At 36.1% G+C, this 20,135-nt stretch overlaps 1 protein-coding gene across 1 annotated transcript; it reads left to right on the forward strand.

Annotated features, from left to right (window-relative positions):
• Window positions 1–295: 295 nt before the first annotated feature.
• Window positions 296–3,094, forward strand: LOC122004401 (receptor-like protein EIX2). Its single transcript, XM_042559294.1, has one exon. It carries the CDS (start codon window positions 296–298, stop codon window positions 3,092–3,094), a length of 2,799 nt encoding a protein of 932 aa, XP_042415228.1.
• The last annotated feature ends 17,041 nt before the right edge of the window (window positions 3,095–20,135 follow it).

The following is a 20,135-nucleotide window of genomic DNA, read 5'->3' on the forward strand; positions in this document are numbered from 1 at the left end:
TTCTTTTTCTAAGTGTGTAGAATGTGTGACATTTACCTTTTTTCCGCAGATTCGCATTTGGTAAATGCGAAATGATAGCTTTCACATTTACAAAATGTGAAACCTTGTAAATTCTTTTTTTGTTTGGCATACGTAGAATGTTTGTGATTTCCATCTAGTTTCACATTTGCAGAATGTGAAACTTATTTAAGTTTCGCATTTTACAAATGCACACAAAGATGACTACTCTCAAAATAAACACATTGTTCTCCACATTTTAAGAAATTGGTATATTTCGGGAATTTTGTAACATCTCATGGCTACTGCTGCTATACTCAAGCTTCTCCTTTACCTCTTCTGGATTTCTCTCTTATTTCTCTCTGGATCGTTGCAACTCTGCATAGAGGAAGAAAGGAAGGCTCTGCTGAGCGTGAGAAGTGGTTTTCCTAGCGTCGATAGAGTGCTATCTCCATGGAAGGGCAATGAGTGTTGCAGTTGGAATGGTGTAGGATGCAACAGCATCACAGGTCATGTTATCAAACTTGACTTCTCTTTTAGATATCCTTTGCATCGTGGTATTTTTTCCAACAGAAGCGAGGTGCATCCTTTATTGTTTCATTTGAAGCATTTGAAGTATTTAGATATAAGTGGGAACAACTTATCAAGCCATCAAATTCCTGGCTCGATAGGATCTTTAACTCAATTGCAGCACTTGGACCTTTCGGGATGTTGGTTCCAAGGAGAAATTCCCTACCAACTTGGCAGTCTCTCCAACCTGCGTTACTTATCTCTGTCTTTCAACGAGATTTCAGGACAAATACCAGCATCTTTTGTCCATCTCAGCAATCTGCAGTTCTTGGACCTGAGCTATAATAACATCAGCGGAGAGATACCAGAAGATATTGGCAACCTCAGAAACATAGAATGCTTGTTCTTCTGTTATAATCAGATCGAAGGTGTAATACCAAGAAGCATAGGCAACTTGACTAAAATGTTAGAACTGAACCTTTCTGCTAATAGAATTGCCGGGGGATTACCGGAGACTATTGGCAATCTAACTGCATTGCAGAAGTTGGACTTATCGGGTAATCAGATTAATGGAAAGATACCGGATTCAATGAGAAATCTCCTTCAGCTAGATGTTCTTAGTATCTCTCAGAACAACATAAGCGGATTGATTCCTGATGCCTTGGGAAGTCTATGCAACTTGAGTACAATCAATCTCTCTTATAACAGCATAACAGGGAGTGTTGTTGAATTCTTTGAACAACTATCAAGATGCAGAATTAACAAAGGTCTTTCCCATGACTTGCATGACAATCAGTTTAGTGGTCTTTTTCCTAGTCCTTTTGAGAGGCTTCAAAGATTAGTTTTTCTTGACCTTGGTTCCAATCAATTGAGCGACTCAGTTCCAGCATCCTTGGGGAAATTGTCTGCATTAATGACCTTAAGTCTATGTTCAAACTATTTGGTTGGAGATATCACAGAAGCCCACTTTGCCAATCTCACAAATTTATATTACATGGATATATCTGACAACAACTTGTCAGTCAAAGTGAGCCAAGATTGGCTTCCTCCATTTCAAGCAGTAGGAATTCGAATGGGCTCCTGCAACTTGGGACCCAGATTTCCTCCATGGGTGCGGAACCAAACCATTTTAAATGAGCTAGACATATCAAACAATGGAATTTCAGATGCTTTTCCTGATTGGTTTTGGAGCTCGTGCACATCCAACTTGGAGCTAGATGTTTCTCAAAATCATATGAGAGGAATGTTGCCACGCTCTTTAGAATGCTTCAAGGATGTATGCAAATTAAATTTAAGTTACAACAACTTTGAAGGCTTCATACCAAGAATGCAACTTTCGGATGCATATTTGGACTTCTCTTACAATTCCTTCTCTGGACCTATTCCTAGTAGCTTGGCTGATAATGCTGTGTATATGTCTTTGTCAAACAACAAATTGAATGGTAGTATTCCATCCTCCGTTTGTACAGGAAATTTTCTAGAAGGTATCGACCTTGGCAACAATGATTTATCTGGAACACTCCCTGATTGTTTCAGATATGAATCAGAATTGATGATTCTCGACGTTTCAAACAACAAGTTATCCGGCAGGATCCCTAGCACACTTGGATTTTTACGAAGACTCCAATCGGTGCACTTGAATCACAATAGACTCTCTGGCACAATTCCCACAACATTGATACAGTGCATTGCACTTGTGGTAATTGACTTCAGCTGGAATGAATTGTCTGGTGACATACTCAGTTGGATCGGACCAGAACTGTCATCATTAAGAGTCCTTTCTTTGAGGTCAAATAAGTTCACCGGTGAGATTCCATCAAAACTCTCGTTGATGCCTTCACTCCAAATCTTAGATCTTGCTCACAATCTTTTCTCTGGTTTGTTGCCTCCTAGTTTTGGTAATTTCACTGCTATGATGAAAAACCAGAACCATAAAATACCTTCACCACTAGACGCACTTGATTATTGTACCGAGAGCCTCATTATATTTGCCAAAGATTCATCACTTAATTTCACTACTACGCTTTCGTTTGTCAAGAGCATTGACCTCTCGTATAACAATCTCTCGGGCATGATTCCTAAAGAGCTAACAAATCTTAATGGCCTCCGCTACCTCAACTTATCTTTCAATTTCTTTTCTGGACAAATACCCGAGAAAATTGGTCTTATGGACCAATTAGAATCACTTGATCTCTCAAAGAACAATCTCTCTGGTAAAATCCCTTCGAGTATCTCTGCATTAACTTTTCTAACCGTCTTAAACTTGTCTTACAACAATCTTGTCGGGAAAATACCGGTGGGCCCTCAACTTCAAACCTTCACCAACTTGTCTTACATCGAAAATCCTGAGCTTTGTGGGGAACCACTTGAAATCAAATGTCTTGAAGACAACCAAACCAACAATGATGGAGTTACAGAAGAAGGGCACATGCTTGAAGATGGAGGAATTTGGTATTTTAGTGGCTTTGCTCCTGGATTTATATTTGGCTTCTGGGGATTCATGGGCGTAATTATGATCAAGAAGAGCACAAGAATCAAATACATTTTACTCATCGATAGCATAATTGGTTGGTTTATGCAAATGTAATGGGAACTAAGACTTAAATATGTCTACATTAATATATTCTAGGATTTATGGAGCTTGTAGTACTTTTATGATATAAGACCAAGCTTGTTGTAATGAATTTAAGTTGATATTTGACATTTAAGTCATGAATCATATATGATTGATATGAATATGATGAGTGAAATATTATTCGTGACTTGAGGGGATATGACCCAAAAAAAATCTCCTTTAGCAATAGTTATTATTGTATTTTTGTTGTAAGGCAATCATTCAAACCTTTATTTAAATTTATTACATAGGAGAGTAAAACATTGATTACTTTTTTCTCATCTTATAAATTAGTATAAATCAATATTTTAAAGTAATTAAAGGGTCAATTTACTTAGTTTCTTGACTAATTTCAAAATTATTAGAGCATATTAATTTTGTTTAAAATAAATATGAACACAGTTCAATTCTTAAATAATTTCAGAATTCTTAGGTCATATGAACATAGTATTAGGACCCTTAGCGGCTGGCTAGAGGGGGATGAATAGCCCCTACACAAATCAAGTAAAATCTTTCTTGAACAAATAACTTAATTAAAATAACTCTTGCATATAAGAAATACTAGAGAAACTAAAAGACAGAGACATACAGGTTTACTTGGTTACAACCGAGGAGATTGTTAATCCAAGGCAGATGAAGTCGTACTATTTTCTTCTTCAGGCGGAAAAGCCTCTTTACATCAATGAAAGCACAGAAAAATGATGTTAAACCGAAAAGGAAGTGTTTACAAGTGTTGCTTGGATATTTCTTGTTGCGATTAGCTTCTGGGAGTAGAGATGTTTATATAGTCCTGGTTGAGACGCCTAGAAGGATTCTAGACGCCTGAAATGGGATAATATTTTATCCCCGATACAATGGTACATGCCATGTCGAATTTCGTTAAAAATTAGGTTCTGAATGCTCGGAATGGTTCCAAGCGCCCCGGATTGTTCCAGGCGCCCGGAATGGTTATGAGCGCCCCAAACTGCTCTGGGCGCCCGGAAGGTGAAAGTCAACTTTTAGTTAACTTTCTCTCCGAGCCTCCAGCTTTGGCTCCGCTTGCTTCGGTCGGGGTCTTCCGCTTGCTTCGATCCGGGTCTTCCGCTCCGCTCGCTTGGGTGATTTCGGCCATCCGGAATAGGGCTCACCCGAACTTAACTTCCAACCTTCTCGAACAAGGTTCTGCTCCAGCTTCTCATCCCTCGAAAACGTCACGCGTCTCCTTCTCGTACGCCCGCGTACTCTTCCACAGCATCTCGTCCCCTCAGACGTACTGAGCCTTCGGCTCTCTCTCGTGTCATCTTTCTCACTAGCTGCATCTTTTGCTCGATGTCCTGTGCTCCTAAGTTCCTATACACTTAGACACAATGTTAAACATAACAAGACCTAACCTAACTTGTTTACTTACATCAAAATTACCTTAGGGTACCAACATATAGTTCAAATTAAATTTTTTATTATTTTTAAATAAAATTTATCTTTCACTTATCATTATAATTTCCAAATTGATACCACAAATAATGACAAAAAGAGGAGATTTAATGTAGATTAAATTCTATGGTTGTTGTCTTCTAATTAATTTTCAAAACTCATTATAGATTTAAAATTATTTTTAAAAAGATAAAATAAAATATTAAAATTTAAAGTGTTTTTAACAAATAGACTGAAATTTAAAAGGTTTAATTTTAAATTTACTAATTTATGGAGTCCACTTTGATATCAATTTCAAATTTCATTCTTCTTCTGTTATCCCTCATTTTAATCCCTTATTTTTCATCTCCCCACCTTTTTTTGTCTGCTAAACATTTCAGTATTCTTCTCTTATCCCTCGTTTTAATCCCCTAATCTTCATCATTTTTTTTATTCTGATTTTTTGATATCCTTAAAGTAACAAAATATCATCAACCCCTTTTCAAAGATCATCAGTTTTCTTGGAACAATTTAATGGCTAGCGCATGAAGTATTACCATTATGAACTCTAGAGTTTAAATCTCGATAAAATTAAGATAAATAATTCACTTATGCATTAGTCATTATTCCAAAAATTAATAACCGTCCATGATTAACTTTCTTCGTGTTAATTTTAAGATGGATTGACAAAGACATTAGGTGCAAGTTTTGATAAGAGATGACTACAGAAATCTCAAAGTGTTCTTCGCTGGTGTTGACCACGAAGTGCACCGGCGAGGAGGCCAACAACGGGGAGGGAGAGCGACAGCCGACAGGAGGGTGGACGGCAGATAGCTCATATGCGGTGGAGAACATGTGCCTGTGTTGCTCCATCTTTAACAGCTGGTGCTTTATGGAGTTAGCCAGAAAAGTTTCAATTTTCGGCAGCCAGCGGAGCTGAAAGAGGTGCTAGAGAAGACAAGGAGAAGTTCATCCTTGGGGTACTTGGGAGAGGAAGCCAAGTTGGAGGGATTTCAAAATTCAAATTTCAAATGTCCAGCGGAAGGTTTCAAATTGAACGTGGGTGTGGCAGGTTTCAATTGCAAGGTGGATTTCAAATTCAACGTGGATTAAAAGTCAAACGTGGTTTCAGATTGAAATATGGATTTCAAATTCAAAGTGGACTCCAAATTCAACGTGGATTCAAATTCACCGTGGATTTCAAATGCAGCATGGATTAAAACTCAAACGTGGATTGCCCAAACCAGATATCTTGGTGTTCAATGGACGATTGTCGGAGATCCACTTGTAACCGAAGGAGAAGTTGCATGAAAGATCAGGACGTGGATAGGTTCCGGAGTCCCATAGAATCATCGAGTTGTTGGATGTATACTTATGTGTCAATATATTTATTATGTATTTTATGGATAATTATTTAATAAAGGTCAGTATTTATTATTAATTATATATTTTTTTATACATATATAATTAATGATAAAATTCTACAGATTAATGAGTATATTAATCTGAAAATATTCCTTGATCTGACAGATATCTAGAGGAGATATGAATATCTAGATTAACGTTAAGTATGACTAGATAGAGATAGATCGAGGGATGGATATCTAAATTATACTTGGAGGTGCCTTAAAGTTTAGAGATACACTCGACACGACCCGCTCAAGAGGAGACCACATATTAAGCATCATTGGTTATTCCTCTTATGAACGAGTGTAACTGATCTTTTGACTTGAGACCTTTATTTATTCTATGCATGGACTTATGTGCTTTGACGTCGTTAAAAGCAGTCCTTAATCGGATTATGATTAATACGGTAGTTGGGTGTATGATAAAGCGTAGAAAGAATAGTGTTGAGTCAATAAAGGATTTATCGCTCTCTTGGATTAGGAGTTAACATCCTGATCACTTGATAGAGATATTAGTGACTCGAAATCCATGGTTATAGGAGGAATGATTTATCATTCAAGAGGAGTCTATTATATATTGAAAATCAAGTAAAACAATTAATTTTGGAATGATGCATAATGTATCGATTTAATTGGGATGCATGCTTAGATGAGGAGATTGAATTACACAGTAATCGATTTATAGTGGTTTACAGTTTATGACTGATATTAATTTTATCGTGTTGGATGGCTAAAAACTGTTGCAAGACGGTTGCCTTAGTCTGTGTATGGATTTACACTGGCTTTGTGTATAAAATTTAGAGGGTCCTACGCATAACACGTAGACATATATAATGGTATCGGAAGCTAGTCGAGATTAAGATCAAATATGGATTTATTTTATACAAAGAAAAGAGAATTCGAATAGTCATAATTATGATGATTAATGAAGAATTTGAAAAGTTATTATAATAATAATTAATAAAGAATTTGAAGAGTCATCATAATGAAGGTTATAAATGAAGAATTTACGGAGTCTATAATTCTTCATCTTCCTAATTAATGAAGATCATAAATGATGAATTTATTGAGGGCTTAACTCTTCGTATTCCTTAGAGGCTATAAGTAGTCATCCTCGGAAAGATTCAAGTGAGGGATTCCTTCTCTCGATTTCTCCCTCGTCAACTTCTTCTTCGTGGACCTTCCACTGGAAGAGATCAATAGTGCTTACAAGATTTTGTCGATATAAGATGCTAGCACCTAATGGATCGTATCAAGTTTGTGATCTAGTGCGCGTGGATACCGCTACAGGAGTTACACGTGGGGTTCTTATTTGTCTATCTGTTGATATCATTCACACCTATCGAGGACTCGAGGTATGATTTTATGTTATTTTTGTGTAAAACTATATGTACTACGAAAAGATCCATGATTTATTATATGTCTTTTGCTGCGCTCCGAACCCAACACGAGTAACAAGCAAATTCAGCTTTGGCGAACTAAGTGGCAGCTAAATCGAGTGATGCTGGAGGAGGAGCCGAACACATGTTGAATTCCCATACTAATTTGGCACCGAAGATTGATACCAGATTATTGCGGATGGCAGGTGGCAGGAGACACAAGAGGATGCAGCGATGCATGGATAGCGGATGTCCGAGCAGTGTTCCAAATGTGTTTTTAATTCGTGTTCCAAATGTTTTTTTAGGGGTGATTCGATCCTATCCGAGCAGTGTTGAAAGGATGCTGTATGTGACGCTACAGACTTTTTTTTTTTATATATTTTTAATGATTGTTTTTAATTTTATCTTTACAATTTAGAAGATGAATTATAATATTAACTTAGGAAAAACATTTCAAATTGAAAAAGATTTTAGATGTGCACCAGGTGTTTATGATTGAGTGATGACATATCAAAATTATTGTGGCATTTTAAATGCATGAAATTAAAACGAAAAAACTGTAAATATTTACAGTAATCTCTCGTATATCTTTAAATCAATAATGACAAAACTTACTATCCGAAGAATGATCATAGAAACAGAAAGCTCTCCGTAATTCCATGAACCAAATCTAGCTTCCTCGGATATTCTTCTTTCTCTCTTTTTCCTTCTCTCTCTTGATGAAAGACTTGGACGTCTTATATAATGGGAAAGTAGACCGAATCATTCATAGTCATATGATGCATGCTAAAGTAGCAGATACTGATTAAAATATCAAATAAACAATTAAATAGTCACTAAGGGCAAAACTAAGATTAATTTATAATCTCAAAGGTTTCACATAGTAGAGAAATAGGGATTCATTCTCCTACTATCTTTATTGTTGCAATAACATATGTGGTATGAATTACATGCTACGATTTTATTCTCTTTACTAAAAAGAGTGCATGTTTTCCACAAATTTAATATCGTACAGATTTTGATCTAGACATACCTAATGTCTAACCCTGAATTCAACATATGAATTCCAATCTATCTTTCAACAGGTTCAGTAAATGGTGGGTTCGTTTACATCGATCATTATTAACATATAAATGATCTCAACTTTACATAATTATTAAGGCGGCCTTAACTTATGGATCTATCTCTGTTCACAGCTACATAAGTTGTCCCATAAGCAACGGTCTTATCTATATTTTTACTCAACAAACAAATATGATTGTCCATGTGAGTGGACCAATATCAACCTGCCAACATGCTCATCGAGATTCTTATATGAATGTAACGAAATCATATACATTGAATAAATTATGGCAAATTATACAATCAAATCACAACATCTGATTGTAATTATAATGTTGTTACATTCTACAAAGTCCCAAAGACTTTACAGGTTCTTTAAATGACTCTCTATTCATTAACTTAGTAAAAGGATCTGCAAACATAACACGTGTAGGACATATTCAAGAATTACTTTTCTTTTAGCCACAATATCCCTTACAAAGTTATATTTTATAGCTATATGTTTCCCTTTGTTGTGATATTTGGGATCCTTGGAAAAAGTTATAGGATCGAAAAGAATTTAGATATCTTCACAATGACATAATATTATTCACTTTGGGTCTAGATGTTTGTTGCTACTCGGAATACCGTCCTAGTTCCCCTGTACAAAAATTAGTACAAGCATAGAACTATCCTAGCTACCCATGTGGTCTACTAAAGTTAAATTTGGATTGCAAATGATGCTTAACATTATTGATCCAAATTTCCCTTTAGAAGTTAAACTTGGATTGGGAACGAAACTTAACATTCTTACTCCAAGTTCAATCGAGGTGATCTTCCTAAGTTAAACCATATTACAGAAGTTATCAAATATCTATTTCAAAAATCGGCTTCCAGGTTAAACATGGCGAGACACTAGGCCTTCTTGGGTATGGGATCATCCACCACTTTCTAGACAAAGCCTTTCAAAAATATTGAATATTTAATTTCTTACAGTAAACTAGGTTTAATTATAGAGACCTCAATAGAAACACAATATCGAAATATGAAATCGAAAAATAAAGTCGATAACAAAAATGATAACTTAAAACTGATAACCTCTTGTGTTTGATTTTTCAAAATATATACAAAAGATGAACTAGTTATGATGCGGACACTAATAACTAGTTATACTTTTTATAGCTTATAGACCTCTTGATCTTCTATTGTATTCCTCTCCTTCTCTTGGACGTCATGTGGGAGATGATCTTCCAAGATGAAATCCACTCAAGCTTCTTCCAAGGCTTCCAAGATCCGGCCACCAAATAACCTCCAAGGGATGCTAGACAAGAGAGCTTCCTTCTCTTCTTCTTCTCCTTCAAGCAACCGACCACCAAGAGATCTCCCACAATTGATGTCGCCGGCCTCCAAGAGAGAAAACAAAAGGAGAGAAGAGAAAGAACAAGGGTCGGCCACCAAGGAAGAATAGAGAGGAATAGAAGATGTGTTCTTAGGTGAGACACCCCCTCCTTCTCTTTTATATTCCTTGGTCTTGTCAAAAAAGAAAAGTTTTATAACAAAAAATAAAAATTTTCCTTTCTCCCATGACATGGCCAGCCACAAGCTTGTGCTCCAAGCAAGGAAAGATTTTAAACAAAATTAAAATCTATCTTTTAAAATCCCTTTTGTGGATAGTTATAAAAGAAATGTTTTATAAATTAAAATCTCTCTCTTTTAAATCCTTTTATGGATATCTATAAAAGAAAAGATTTAAAATAAAACATGGTTACAAAAATGAAAGTTTTATAACAAAATTAAAATCTTTCTTTCACATTATAAATAACTACAAATAAAGAGAGATTTCAAATCTCTCTTTTATTCTTTTGTAGAAAACTATAAAAGGAAAGATTTTAAAATTTAAAAGTCTCTTTTAAAACCATCATAAAAGGAAAGTTTTTAACAAAATAAAAACTCCTTTTATTTCCTTTTGTGACTAATCTAAAAATGGAAAGTTTTATATTAAAATTATCCTTTTAAATCCTTTTTATGGATCTCTATAAAAGGAAAAATTTTACAAAAAAATAAAACTTCCTTCTCTTCTTGTGTGTGGTTGGCCCCTTGCTTGGGCTCCAAGCTTAGCTTGGCCGGCCCCTTGCTTGGTCTCCAAGCAAGGCTTGGCCGACCTTAGCTTGGGCCTTAAGAAGCTAGACTTTTGGGTGGATATAAGGCTTTATATAAGAGGCTACAATAGGGACCTAGAGGAGGAATTGATTTTGGTCTCCCGATGAGCTTGAGCTTCCCGTGTTCGCCCCAAACACCCAACTCAAGTTCATTAATAATATTCATTCTACTAAAGAGTTATTATTGCACTACTGCAATAATCCCATATTACAATATGAGCTCCTTCTTATCATGAGTGTGTTAGTCTCCCTGCGTTTAAGATATTAAATATCCACTAATTAAATGAGTTACTGACAACTCACTTAATTAATGTCTAGCTCCAAGAGTAGTACCACTCAACCTTATCGTCATGTCGAACTAAGTCCACCTGCAGGGTTTATATGACAATCCTTATGATCTCCTCAAGGGGACATCATCAACCTAGATTACTAGGACCCAGTTTCATTTTATAATCAACAACACACCATATAAATAATATCATTTCCCAACTTATCGGGCCTATTGATTTACTGAACTAAATCACACCCTTTGATAATTAAAGAAATAAATATTAAGTATACGTGCTTGTTATTGTATCATGATTAAGAGTATACACTTCCATAATAACAGAGGTTTTGTTCTTTTATGTAGTCAGTATAAAAAGAAACTACCTCAAATGGTTCTGCTCAATACACTCATAATGTACTAGTGTAATTTTATAGTCAAGATAAACTAATACCAAATTACACTACAACCATTCCAATGGTTTGCCCCATTCTATCTTGGTTGTGAGCTTCTATTTATAATTTATAAGGAACTGATAACATGATCTTCTGTGTGTCTCCTCACACCATGTTATCTACAATATAAATTAAATGGACAACTACACTTAGCATAAATGTAGACATTTGACCAATGTGATTTCTATTTCAATATAAATGTTTATTCAAAAGCTAGGCTTTTAGTATACATCCTAACAATCTCCCACTTATATTAAAAGACTATGCTGCCATATATGTTGTCATACACCTGATTCACATCCCCTCAACATGCCCATCAAAAGCTCTTGCCTTAAGGGCCTTAGTGAAAAGATCCAGGTTATCTCCTGATACAATATAGGCGACAACAACTTTTCCTCGTTATACGATGTCTCGTATTGGGTGGTATTTGCGCTCTTCGAGTTTGCTACTGCTCCAAATAATTTTGGGCAAACCAGGAATCATATCTAAGTCCATCATGAAGTTACTGAGTCATTCGGCTTCTATGGTTGCCTCACAGACTGCCATTTACTTTGCTCCATGGTGGAGTCTGAACCGCATTTCTTCTTAACACTTCTCCATTGTTATGGTTCCATTTCCTAAAGTAAACATAAAACCCCGAGGTTAACTTACTATTGTTCCTATCTGATTGGAATTTCGAATCCGTGCAACCCACAGGGAGCAAGTCATCTACCTGGTAAACCAGCATATAATCTCTAGTCCTTCTCAGGTACTTTAATATATGTTTTACGGTAGTCCAATGTCCTTGTCTTGGGTTACTTTGATATCTGCTAACCATGCCCACGGTAAAACAGATATCCAGTCTCGTACATAGCATCGCATACATTAGGCTTCCTACAGCATAAGGAACTGCCTTCATTTCCTCTATCTCTTTTGATATCTTAGGAGACATCTCTTTAGATAGAGGTACTCCATGCCTAAAAGGTAGAAAATCTTTCTTGGAGTTTTGCATGCTAAAACGAGCTAGGATAGTATCGTTATATGAAGCTTGGGATAAGCACAATATTCTTTTCTTGCGATCCCTTATTACTTTGATCCCAAGAATATGCTTGCTTTCTCCCAAGTCCTTCATATCAAATTGCTTGGACAATCATACCCTTACTTCTGACAGCACTTTGATATTGTTGTCAACTATCAAAATGTCATCTACATATAGTACAAGAAATACCACCACATTTTCGCCACACTTCTTGTATACACAAGACTCATCCGGACACTGAATAAATCCATAAGACTATATTACTTCATTAAATCGGATAATACAAGATCATGAAGCTTGCTTCAGTCCATAAATAGACCGATTGAGCTTACATACAAGATGCTCTTTGCCTTTTTCAATAAACTCCTCTGGTTGCTTCATATGGATGTTTTCTTCAAGACTTCCATTAAGGAAAGCCGTCTTGACATTTATTTGCCAAACCTCATAATCCATATGAGCAGCAATTGATAAAAGTATCCGGATAGACTTAAGCATAACTACCGGTGAAAAGATTTCCTCATAATCGATTCCCTCTTTCTGAGTATATTCTTTTGCAACAAGCCTTGCTTTAAAAGTTTCTACCTTCCTGTCTGTCCCTTTTTCTTTTGTAGACTTATTTACACCCAATGACTTTTACACCATTTGGTGGTTCTACAAGCTCCCAGACCATATTAGAATACATAGATTCTATTTTAGAGTTCATTGCACTTTGCCAAGATGCTTCATTTTTATCTTGGAGTGCTTCATCATATGTGTGGGAATCAGGTTCATGTTCACCGGGGATCAAGTCCAAGACCCTCCCAAAAACATGAATCTACCAAGTTGCAAAATAACCCTCCCACTACGACGTGACACTGCTTGTAATTGTGCAACATTTGTGACACGTGTTGTAGTTTCTTGTGTTATCTCATCTTGTACAGTTGGTACTAGTTTAGACGTGTCTTCTCTAATTTTCTTAAGAACAATTTTTCTCATGGGCTTTGTGGTTCATTACATAGTCCTCTTCTAAAATCGGGCATTGGTGTTAACAATGACCTTCTGATTTTTAGGACTATAAAACTCCTTTCGTTTCTCTAGGATAACCCACAAACAAGTGAACTCCTGTCCAACTTATCAGTGTCTCCATTCAGCACATGTGCTGGACTACCCCAAATATGAATATGCTTCAGACTAGGCTTACGCCCATTGTACAATTCTATAGGAGTAGAGGGTTCTGACTTTAGAAGGTACTATGTTCATTGTCATTTCTAGAGTATATCCTAAAATGGATTTGGTAATTCTAAATAATTCATCATCGATCTAACCATTTCCATAAAAGTCCTATACCTTCGTTCTGCCACACCATTCTGTTGGGGTGTACTAGGTGCAGACAGTTGGGATTGAATCTTGACTTCTGATAAGTAACTCCTAAACTCTCCTAAGAGGTACTCGCCACTACGATCACACCGTAGTGTCTTGATACTTTTACCATGACGTTTCTCCACATCAGCCTTATACTCTTTGAACTTATCGAAGCACTCAGACTTGTGGCGTATCAAGTAAATGTACCCGTATCTCGAATAGTCGTCTATAAAAGAGATGAACTATTCAAAACTACCTCTTGCCTGGATAGTCATAGGTCCACACAAATCAGAATGAACCAATTCCAACACATCTTTGGCTCTATACCCCTTATCATTAAAAGGTCTCTTGGTCATTTTTCCTTTCAAGTAAGACTCGCAGGTTGGAAAGTTTTCCACCACCAATGAACCCAAAAGTCCATCGACTTTTAACCTTTGAATCCTACTCAAGTTAATATGACCTAGCCTTAGATGCCAAAGATATATTTGGTTCATTTTCGAAGGTTGCTTTCTCTTATTAGAATTAGAAGATGTGTTATTAATTTTCATTTGTTGCATCGTGAGAGTTATTGGATTTAGAGTATACAAATTGCCACCTAATGTACCAGAACAGATAACCACTGTATTTTTCTTGACAACTACTTTGTCATCAAAAGAAACAGAATATCCATCCTCAAATAGTTTAGAAACTGAAATCAAATTTTTTCTAAAACTTGGTACATAAAGACAATTTCTCAAAATCAATGTTTTATTCCTAAATAAACATCTCCCACTGCAACAGTCACCACTTCCGTAGTATTGCCCATGTAAACAGTGATTTCTACTTCATGTAGTTATCGGGTTACCTGGAACCCCTGTAATGATTTGCAGACATGATCAGTGGTTCTCGTATCTACACACCAGGTACCAGTAGATAACACCACTAAACATGTTTCAACCACTAATAAGATACACCTTTATTGTTCTCATTCCTTAGAGGGCAGTCCACCTTAGTGTCCAAGTTTTATTTCCAATCATTATAATTGGAACTAGTAAGTCTATTCTCTAGTATAACAGCTAGGGAATTGAAAACCATTTGAAATCCAAAGAATCACAAAATATTTGGTTAAGACCAACACCTCAAACACTGTGAATTTTGTATGCCGCGATAGTGTGGACGTATACAAATTCAATCATTAATTTTATTATCTTGTCATTTTAACTTTATGACAAATAAAATTAATAGTTGGTCTGTTTTCGATCAAATATTTGGTCAAAACTTTAGAATTTAAAATAATATTGATTTCTAAAAACAATATCATTTAAATTCACCAACACCTCAAACACCGTGAATTGTGTATGCCACGATAGTGTGAACGTATACAAATTCAAACATTTATAAGAGGAGGGTCTTATCCATTAATTATCTTGTCAACCTATAATTACCTCAATTACTATGAATTTTGTATGCCATGATAGTGTGGACGTATACAAATTCAATCATTTGTAAGAGGAGATTTTACCCATTAATTTTATTTTGTCAACCTAACTTTATGACAAATAAAATTATCTCAAACACTATGAATTTTGTATGTCACGATAGTGTGGATGTATACAAATTCAAACATTTGAAGATGAGGTTTTACCAAGCTTTATGACAAATTAATAGTTGATTTTTCTTTGGTCACACAAATAATAGCAGTGACTCCGATGGAGAGGATACTATAAAATGTGCCTAAGTGTATACCATTAGTTGATACTAAGTCCACTAAATAGAATTGTGCCCCTTCAGTTGGAGAAGATCACACACATCCTAAATGTTATTTGGGATTGGTGCGGTAGTACAACAATAACTCTCTAGTGGAATGAGTTATTGTTGATGAACTTGAGTTGTGTGTTCGGGGCGAACATGGGATACTCAAGCTCATCAGAATGTCAAAACCAATTTCTCCTCTAGGTCCCTGTCGTAGCCTCATTAGTGTCTTATAAACTACTCATTAAAAGCCCTTCTTGGTGTCCAAGAAAGGAGGTCGGCCCATTGTTTGGTGACCAAGCAATGGCCGGTCACCATCTCCTTAAGAGGGTCGGCCCTCTTGCTTAGTGACCATACAAGTAGGGGCCGGCCAAGATAAATTCAAATAGGAGGGGTGTTTTGAATTTTTAAAATCTTCTCTTTGTAGAAAACTATAAGTTTTAAAAGAGAAATTTAAATTTTAAAAACTTTCCTTATTTGATTAGGCCACATGGTTTAATAGAGTTTTAAAAGTTTTAAAACTTTCCTTTTTTAACCATCCTCATGGTTTTAGAAAAAAGGAAGAAAAGTTTTAAAAATTAAAATTTTCTATTCATGTTAAAAAAGGAAATTTTGAAGAGAAGTTTTAAATTTTAAAACATGGTTTTAATTTTTTAAAACTTTCCTTTTTAACATCCACTTTAGGAAAGAGAGCTTGTAAAATTTTATAAGAGGATTTCTTCTTGTAAAATTTTATAAAAAAATATTTCCTTCCTCTCTAAGGGGGTCGGCCACCCTTGCTTGGTGCCCAAGCAAGGGGCCGGCCAAATAAAAATAAAAATAAAATCATCATCTAATGATTTGGTGATTGATTCAATCAAGAGGGAAGAAAAGGAAAAATAAAAAGGGAAAAAGAAAAACTAGAGGAAGATTTTCATCTTTGTAAAAATTCTTCCCTTATTTGCCTTGGCCAAGTAATATAAAAGAAAGGGTGAGAAGGCCTCATGAGACACAATTCTTATTCTCTTGGTGGAGATTCTCTTGGTGTGGTCGGCCCTCTCTCTTCTCCCTTTCCCTTTGCTCTTTTTTCTTTTGTGGTGGTGGTGGCCAAAAATTAGAAGAAGGAGAAGAAGACTTTGGGTGGTGTTTATCTTGAAGGATCGTCGCCCACACGACGTCCAAGGTGAGACAAGGAATACGGCAGAAGATCTCGAGGTCATTAGCTTGCAAAGAAAAGGTAAAATTAGCAATTGTTTTTCGCATCATGCTAGTTATTTTTCTTTGTATGAATTCCAAACACAAGAGGCATTAGATCCAGTTTTTCGAATTAGTAATTCATGTTTTTGTTTTTCTTTGTTTTTCGAATTTGTGATTCGATTGTTCTTTTTGGTTAAACCTAGAGTTATATAAGGAAATTAAATATTAGCTTTCCTTAAAAGGCTTTGTCTAGACGGTGGTGGATGCTCCCATACCCAAGAAGGCCATGTGCCTCGCCATGCAGACCTGGAAGCCAATTTTAGAAATTAATATTTAATTGAATTTATAACGTAGGTGGATTTGGATCAATAGTGTTAAGTTCAGCTTGCGATCCAAGTCTAAACCATTAAGAACAGATAAGTTAAATTTGGAATCAATGATGTTAAGTTCCGTCTGCGATTTTTAATTTAACTTCTAAAGAACACAATAGGTTATTTAAGGAAAGGTTTGACACTTGTACAAAATTTTTGTACAGTGGAACCCGTACGATTTTCCTAGGACTAACCAATAATTGGTATCAGAGATAGGGTTTGCCTTTGTGTGTTTTGGTTTTCAAATTAATTATGCATATGTCATACATAATTTAGGCAGGATAATAGTTGGATGTACTAACTTTGTGGTTGCAGGCTTCAACTATTATGGCATTTAGATATTGTGTGTAATTGGACCCTTGGACATGTCAAGGGCATTATTTTATGTGCATGATTGTATGTATCAAATACAGCAGGAGCTGTATTATTTTTAGAATTTTATTTTCGATCTAGATTATATGTACATTCCTACGTGGAATATAGGATCGATATATGTAAAATTCTATTTTTGTCGCGGATCAGATACTTGCGAGGCGTGGTACTTTTGGAGCACCAGAAGCGCAGCGGAATAAGAAGCAAGATGGATGTGACGACTAGACCCGATGGCGGTGGCTAAAGATGGCAGCAACTAGGGTTGGAGCACACGGAGAACAGTGATGGAAAAAGCCCATAATAGTTGGAAAATAAATTTCCATATTTATTACTTTTATTTACTGTGATGTGTGTGTATGCATGTGATGTATGCTAGGATAGTTTAAAATTCCTCACTTTAAATAACTAAGTGGGAGAAGGATTTATTTTAATAAATTCCATGATCTTCATTACTGGTTTGTAAGTGATGCAAACAAACTTGCGCGTTGGCTCTGAGTGCCTTCCTCCATATCGGATGAGTTTGTTTGCGAATCACTAGATCAAACTTCCATTTAGGATGACTATAGGAAATTAATTAAGAGCGTGTGATCTTCCCCATCGGAAGGGGCACAATCTTATTAATGGACTTAGTGTCAAGTAATGATATACACTTAGGCATGTCTAATAGTCTCCTCCCCATCGGAGTCACTGCTATTATTTGTGTGACCGAAGGAAACCAACTATTAATTTTATTTGTCAAAAGTTAGGTTGACAAGAATAAAATTAATGGGTAAAACCTCCTCTTACAAATGTTTGATTTTGTATACGTCCACACTATCGTGGCATACAAAATTCACGGTGTTTTAAGGTGTTGATTAATTTAAAATAGTATTATTTCAGGAATCAATATTATTCTAAATTTAGAGTTCTGACCAAAGCTATTTGTGTGATTTTTAGGATGACTTTCAACCCACTGGCCATTATACTGAAAGAGAACAAACTTACTGGTTCCAATTATATAGATTGGAAAAGAAACCTGGATATTGTCTTAACTACTGAAAGTTATAAGTTTGTACTGTCAGAGGTATGCCCAGATACACCTAATGGTGACTCTACCCTAGAGGAGATTGAGTATCATAAGAAATGGGTAAAAGCAGATGAGATGGTGCGATGTTACATTTTGGCTTCAATGTCAAATGTATTGCAACATCAGCATCAAGATTTACCAACTGCTTATGATATAATGAACAATCTCAAAGAACTCTTTGGGCACCAGAGTCGGACTGCTAGGCAAGAGGAAATGAGAAAGTTAATGACAACCACCATGTCTGAGGGGACACCCGTAAGTGATCATATCCTCAAAATGATGGCTTATCTGAATGAAATACAAGTCCTTGGAGGAGAAATCGATGGGGAAACCCAGGTCGATATAATTCTCCAAACGCTACCCAGAAGTTTTGAGCAGTTTCGCCTGAACTATAACATGAACAAAAGTGAGTATTCGTTGGTGGAACTTCTGACAGAACTACAGGCAGCAGAAGGTATATTTCGTCATAGTTCTCAGATTCACTATGTTGAAAATGGTTCTACTTCTAAGTCAAAAGGCAAGAAGAAGAAGAAACAGGTCTTTTCAACAAAGAGAGTGAATAAACTTCAGGGTACAGGACAAAAAGCTAGAATGAAGAAGCCGAAGGGCAAGTGCTTCATCTGCAAGCAGTCAGGACATTGGAAGGCGGACTGTCGTCATAGGAATCAGAATAATAAAGGTATATCTCATGCTCTAGTAGTTGAAACATGTTTAGCGGTGTTATTTACCAGCACCTGGTGTGTAGATACGGGAGCCACTGATCATGTCTGCAATTCTTTGTAGGGGTTCCAAGAAACCCGACAACTATTTGAAGGAGAGATAACCGTATACATTGGCAATGCTACTAAGGTGGCGGCTGTTACAGTGAGACACGTTTACTTACCTTTTAGGAATAGAAGTTTGGTTTTAAGAAATTGTCTTTATGTACCCAGTTTTAGAAAGAATTTAATTTCAGTTTCTAAACTGTATTTGGATGGATATTCTGTTTCTTTCAATAACAATGTAGTTACAAAGAGAAATAGAGTTATTATCTGTTCTGGTGCATTGGTAGGCAATTTATATACATTAAATCCAATTTCTCCCATAAAGAAACAAATGAAAATTAATAACACATCTTCTAACTCTAATAAGAGAAAAGAACCTTTGGAGATAAACCAAACATATCTTTGGCATCTAAGGCTTGGTCATATTAACTTAAGTAGAATTCAAAGGCTTATAGCCAATGGACTCTTGGGTACATTAGAGTTGAAAAATTTTCCAACCTGTGAATCTTGCTTGAAAGGTAAAATGACCAAGAGACCTTTTAAGGCCAAGGGTTATAGAGCCAAAGATGTGTTAGAACTGGTTCATTCTGATTTGTGTGGTCCTATGTCTATCCAAGCAAGAGGTGGTTTCGAATACTTTGTCTCTTTTATAGACGATTATTCGAGATACGGATACATTTACTTGATGCGCCGCAAGTCTGAGTGCTTTGATAAGTTCAAAGAGTACAGGGTTGATGTGGAGAAACATCTTGGTAAAAGTATCAAAACACTACGGTCTGATCGTGGTGGCGAATACCACTTGAGAGAGTTTAGTAATTACTTATCAGAGGCTGAGATTCAATCCCAGTTGTCTGCACCTGGTACACCCCAACATAATGGTGTGGAAGAACGAAGGAATAAGACTCTTATGGAGATGGTTAGATCGATGATGAGTTATTCAGAATTTCCAAATTCGTTTTGGGGATACGCTCTGGAAACAGCAGCATACATTCTGAACTTAGTACCTTCTAAATCAGTACCTTTTACTCCCACAGAATTATGGAATGGGCGAATGCCCAGTCTAAGACATATTCGAATTTGG

Source organism: Zingiber officinale, chromosome 7B, assembly GCF_018446385.1.
Source record: "Zingiber officinale cultivar Zhangliang chromosome 7B, Zo_v1.1, whole genome shotgun sequence".
Classification (NCBI taxonomy): domain Eukaryota; kingdom Viridiplantae; phylum Streptophyta; class Magnoliopsida; order Zingiberales; family Zingiberaceae; genus Zingiber; species Zingiber officinale.

Bases quoted from the DNA above. Each gene is read 5' to 3' on its own strand.
- LOC122004401 (XM_042559294.1), top strand. From the start codon at position 296: ATGGCTACTGCTGCTATACTCAAGCTTCTCCTTTACCTCTTCTGGATT.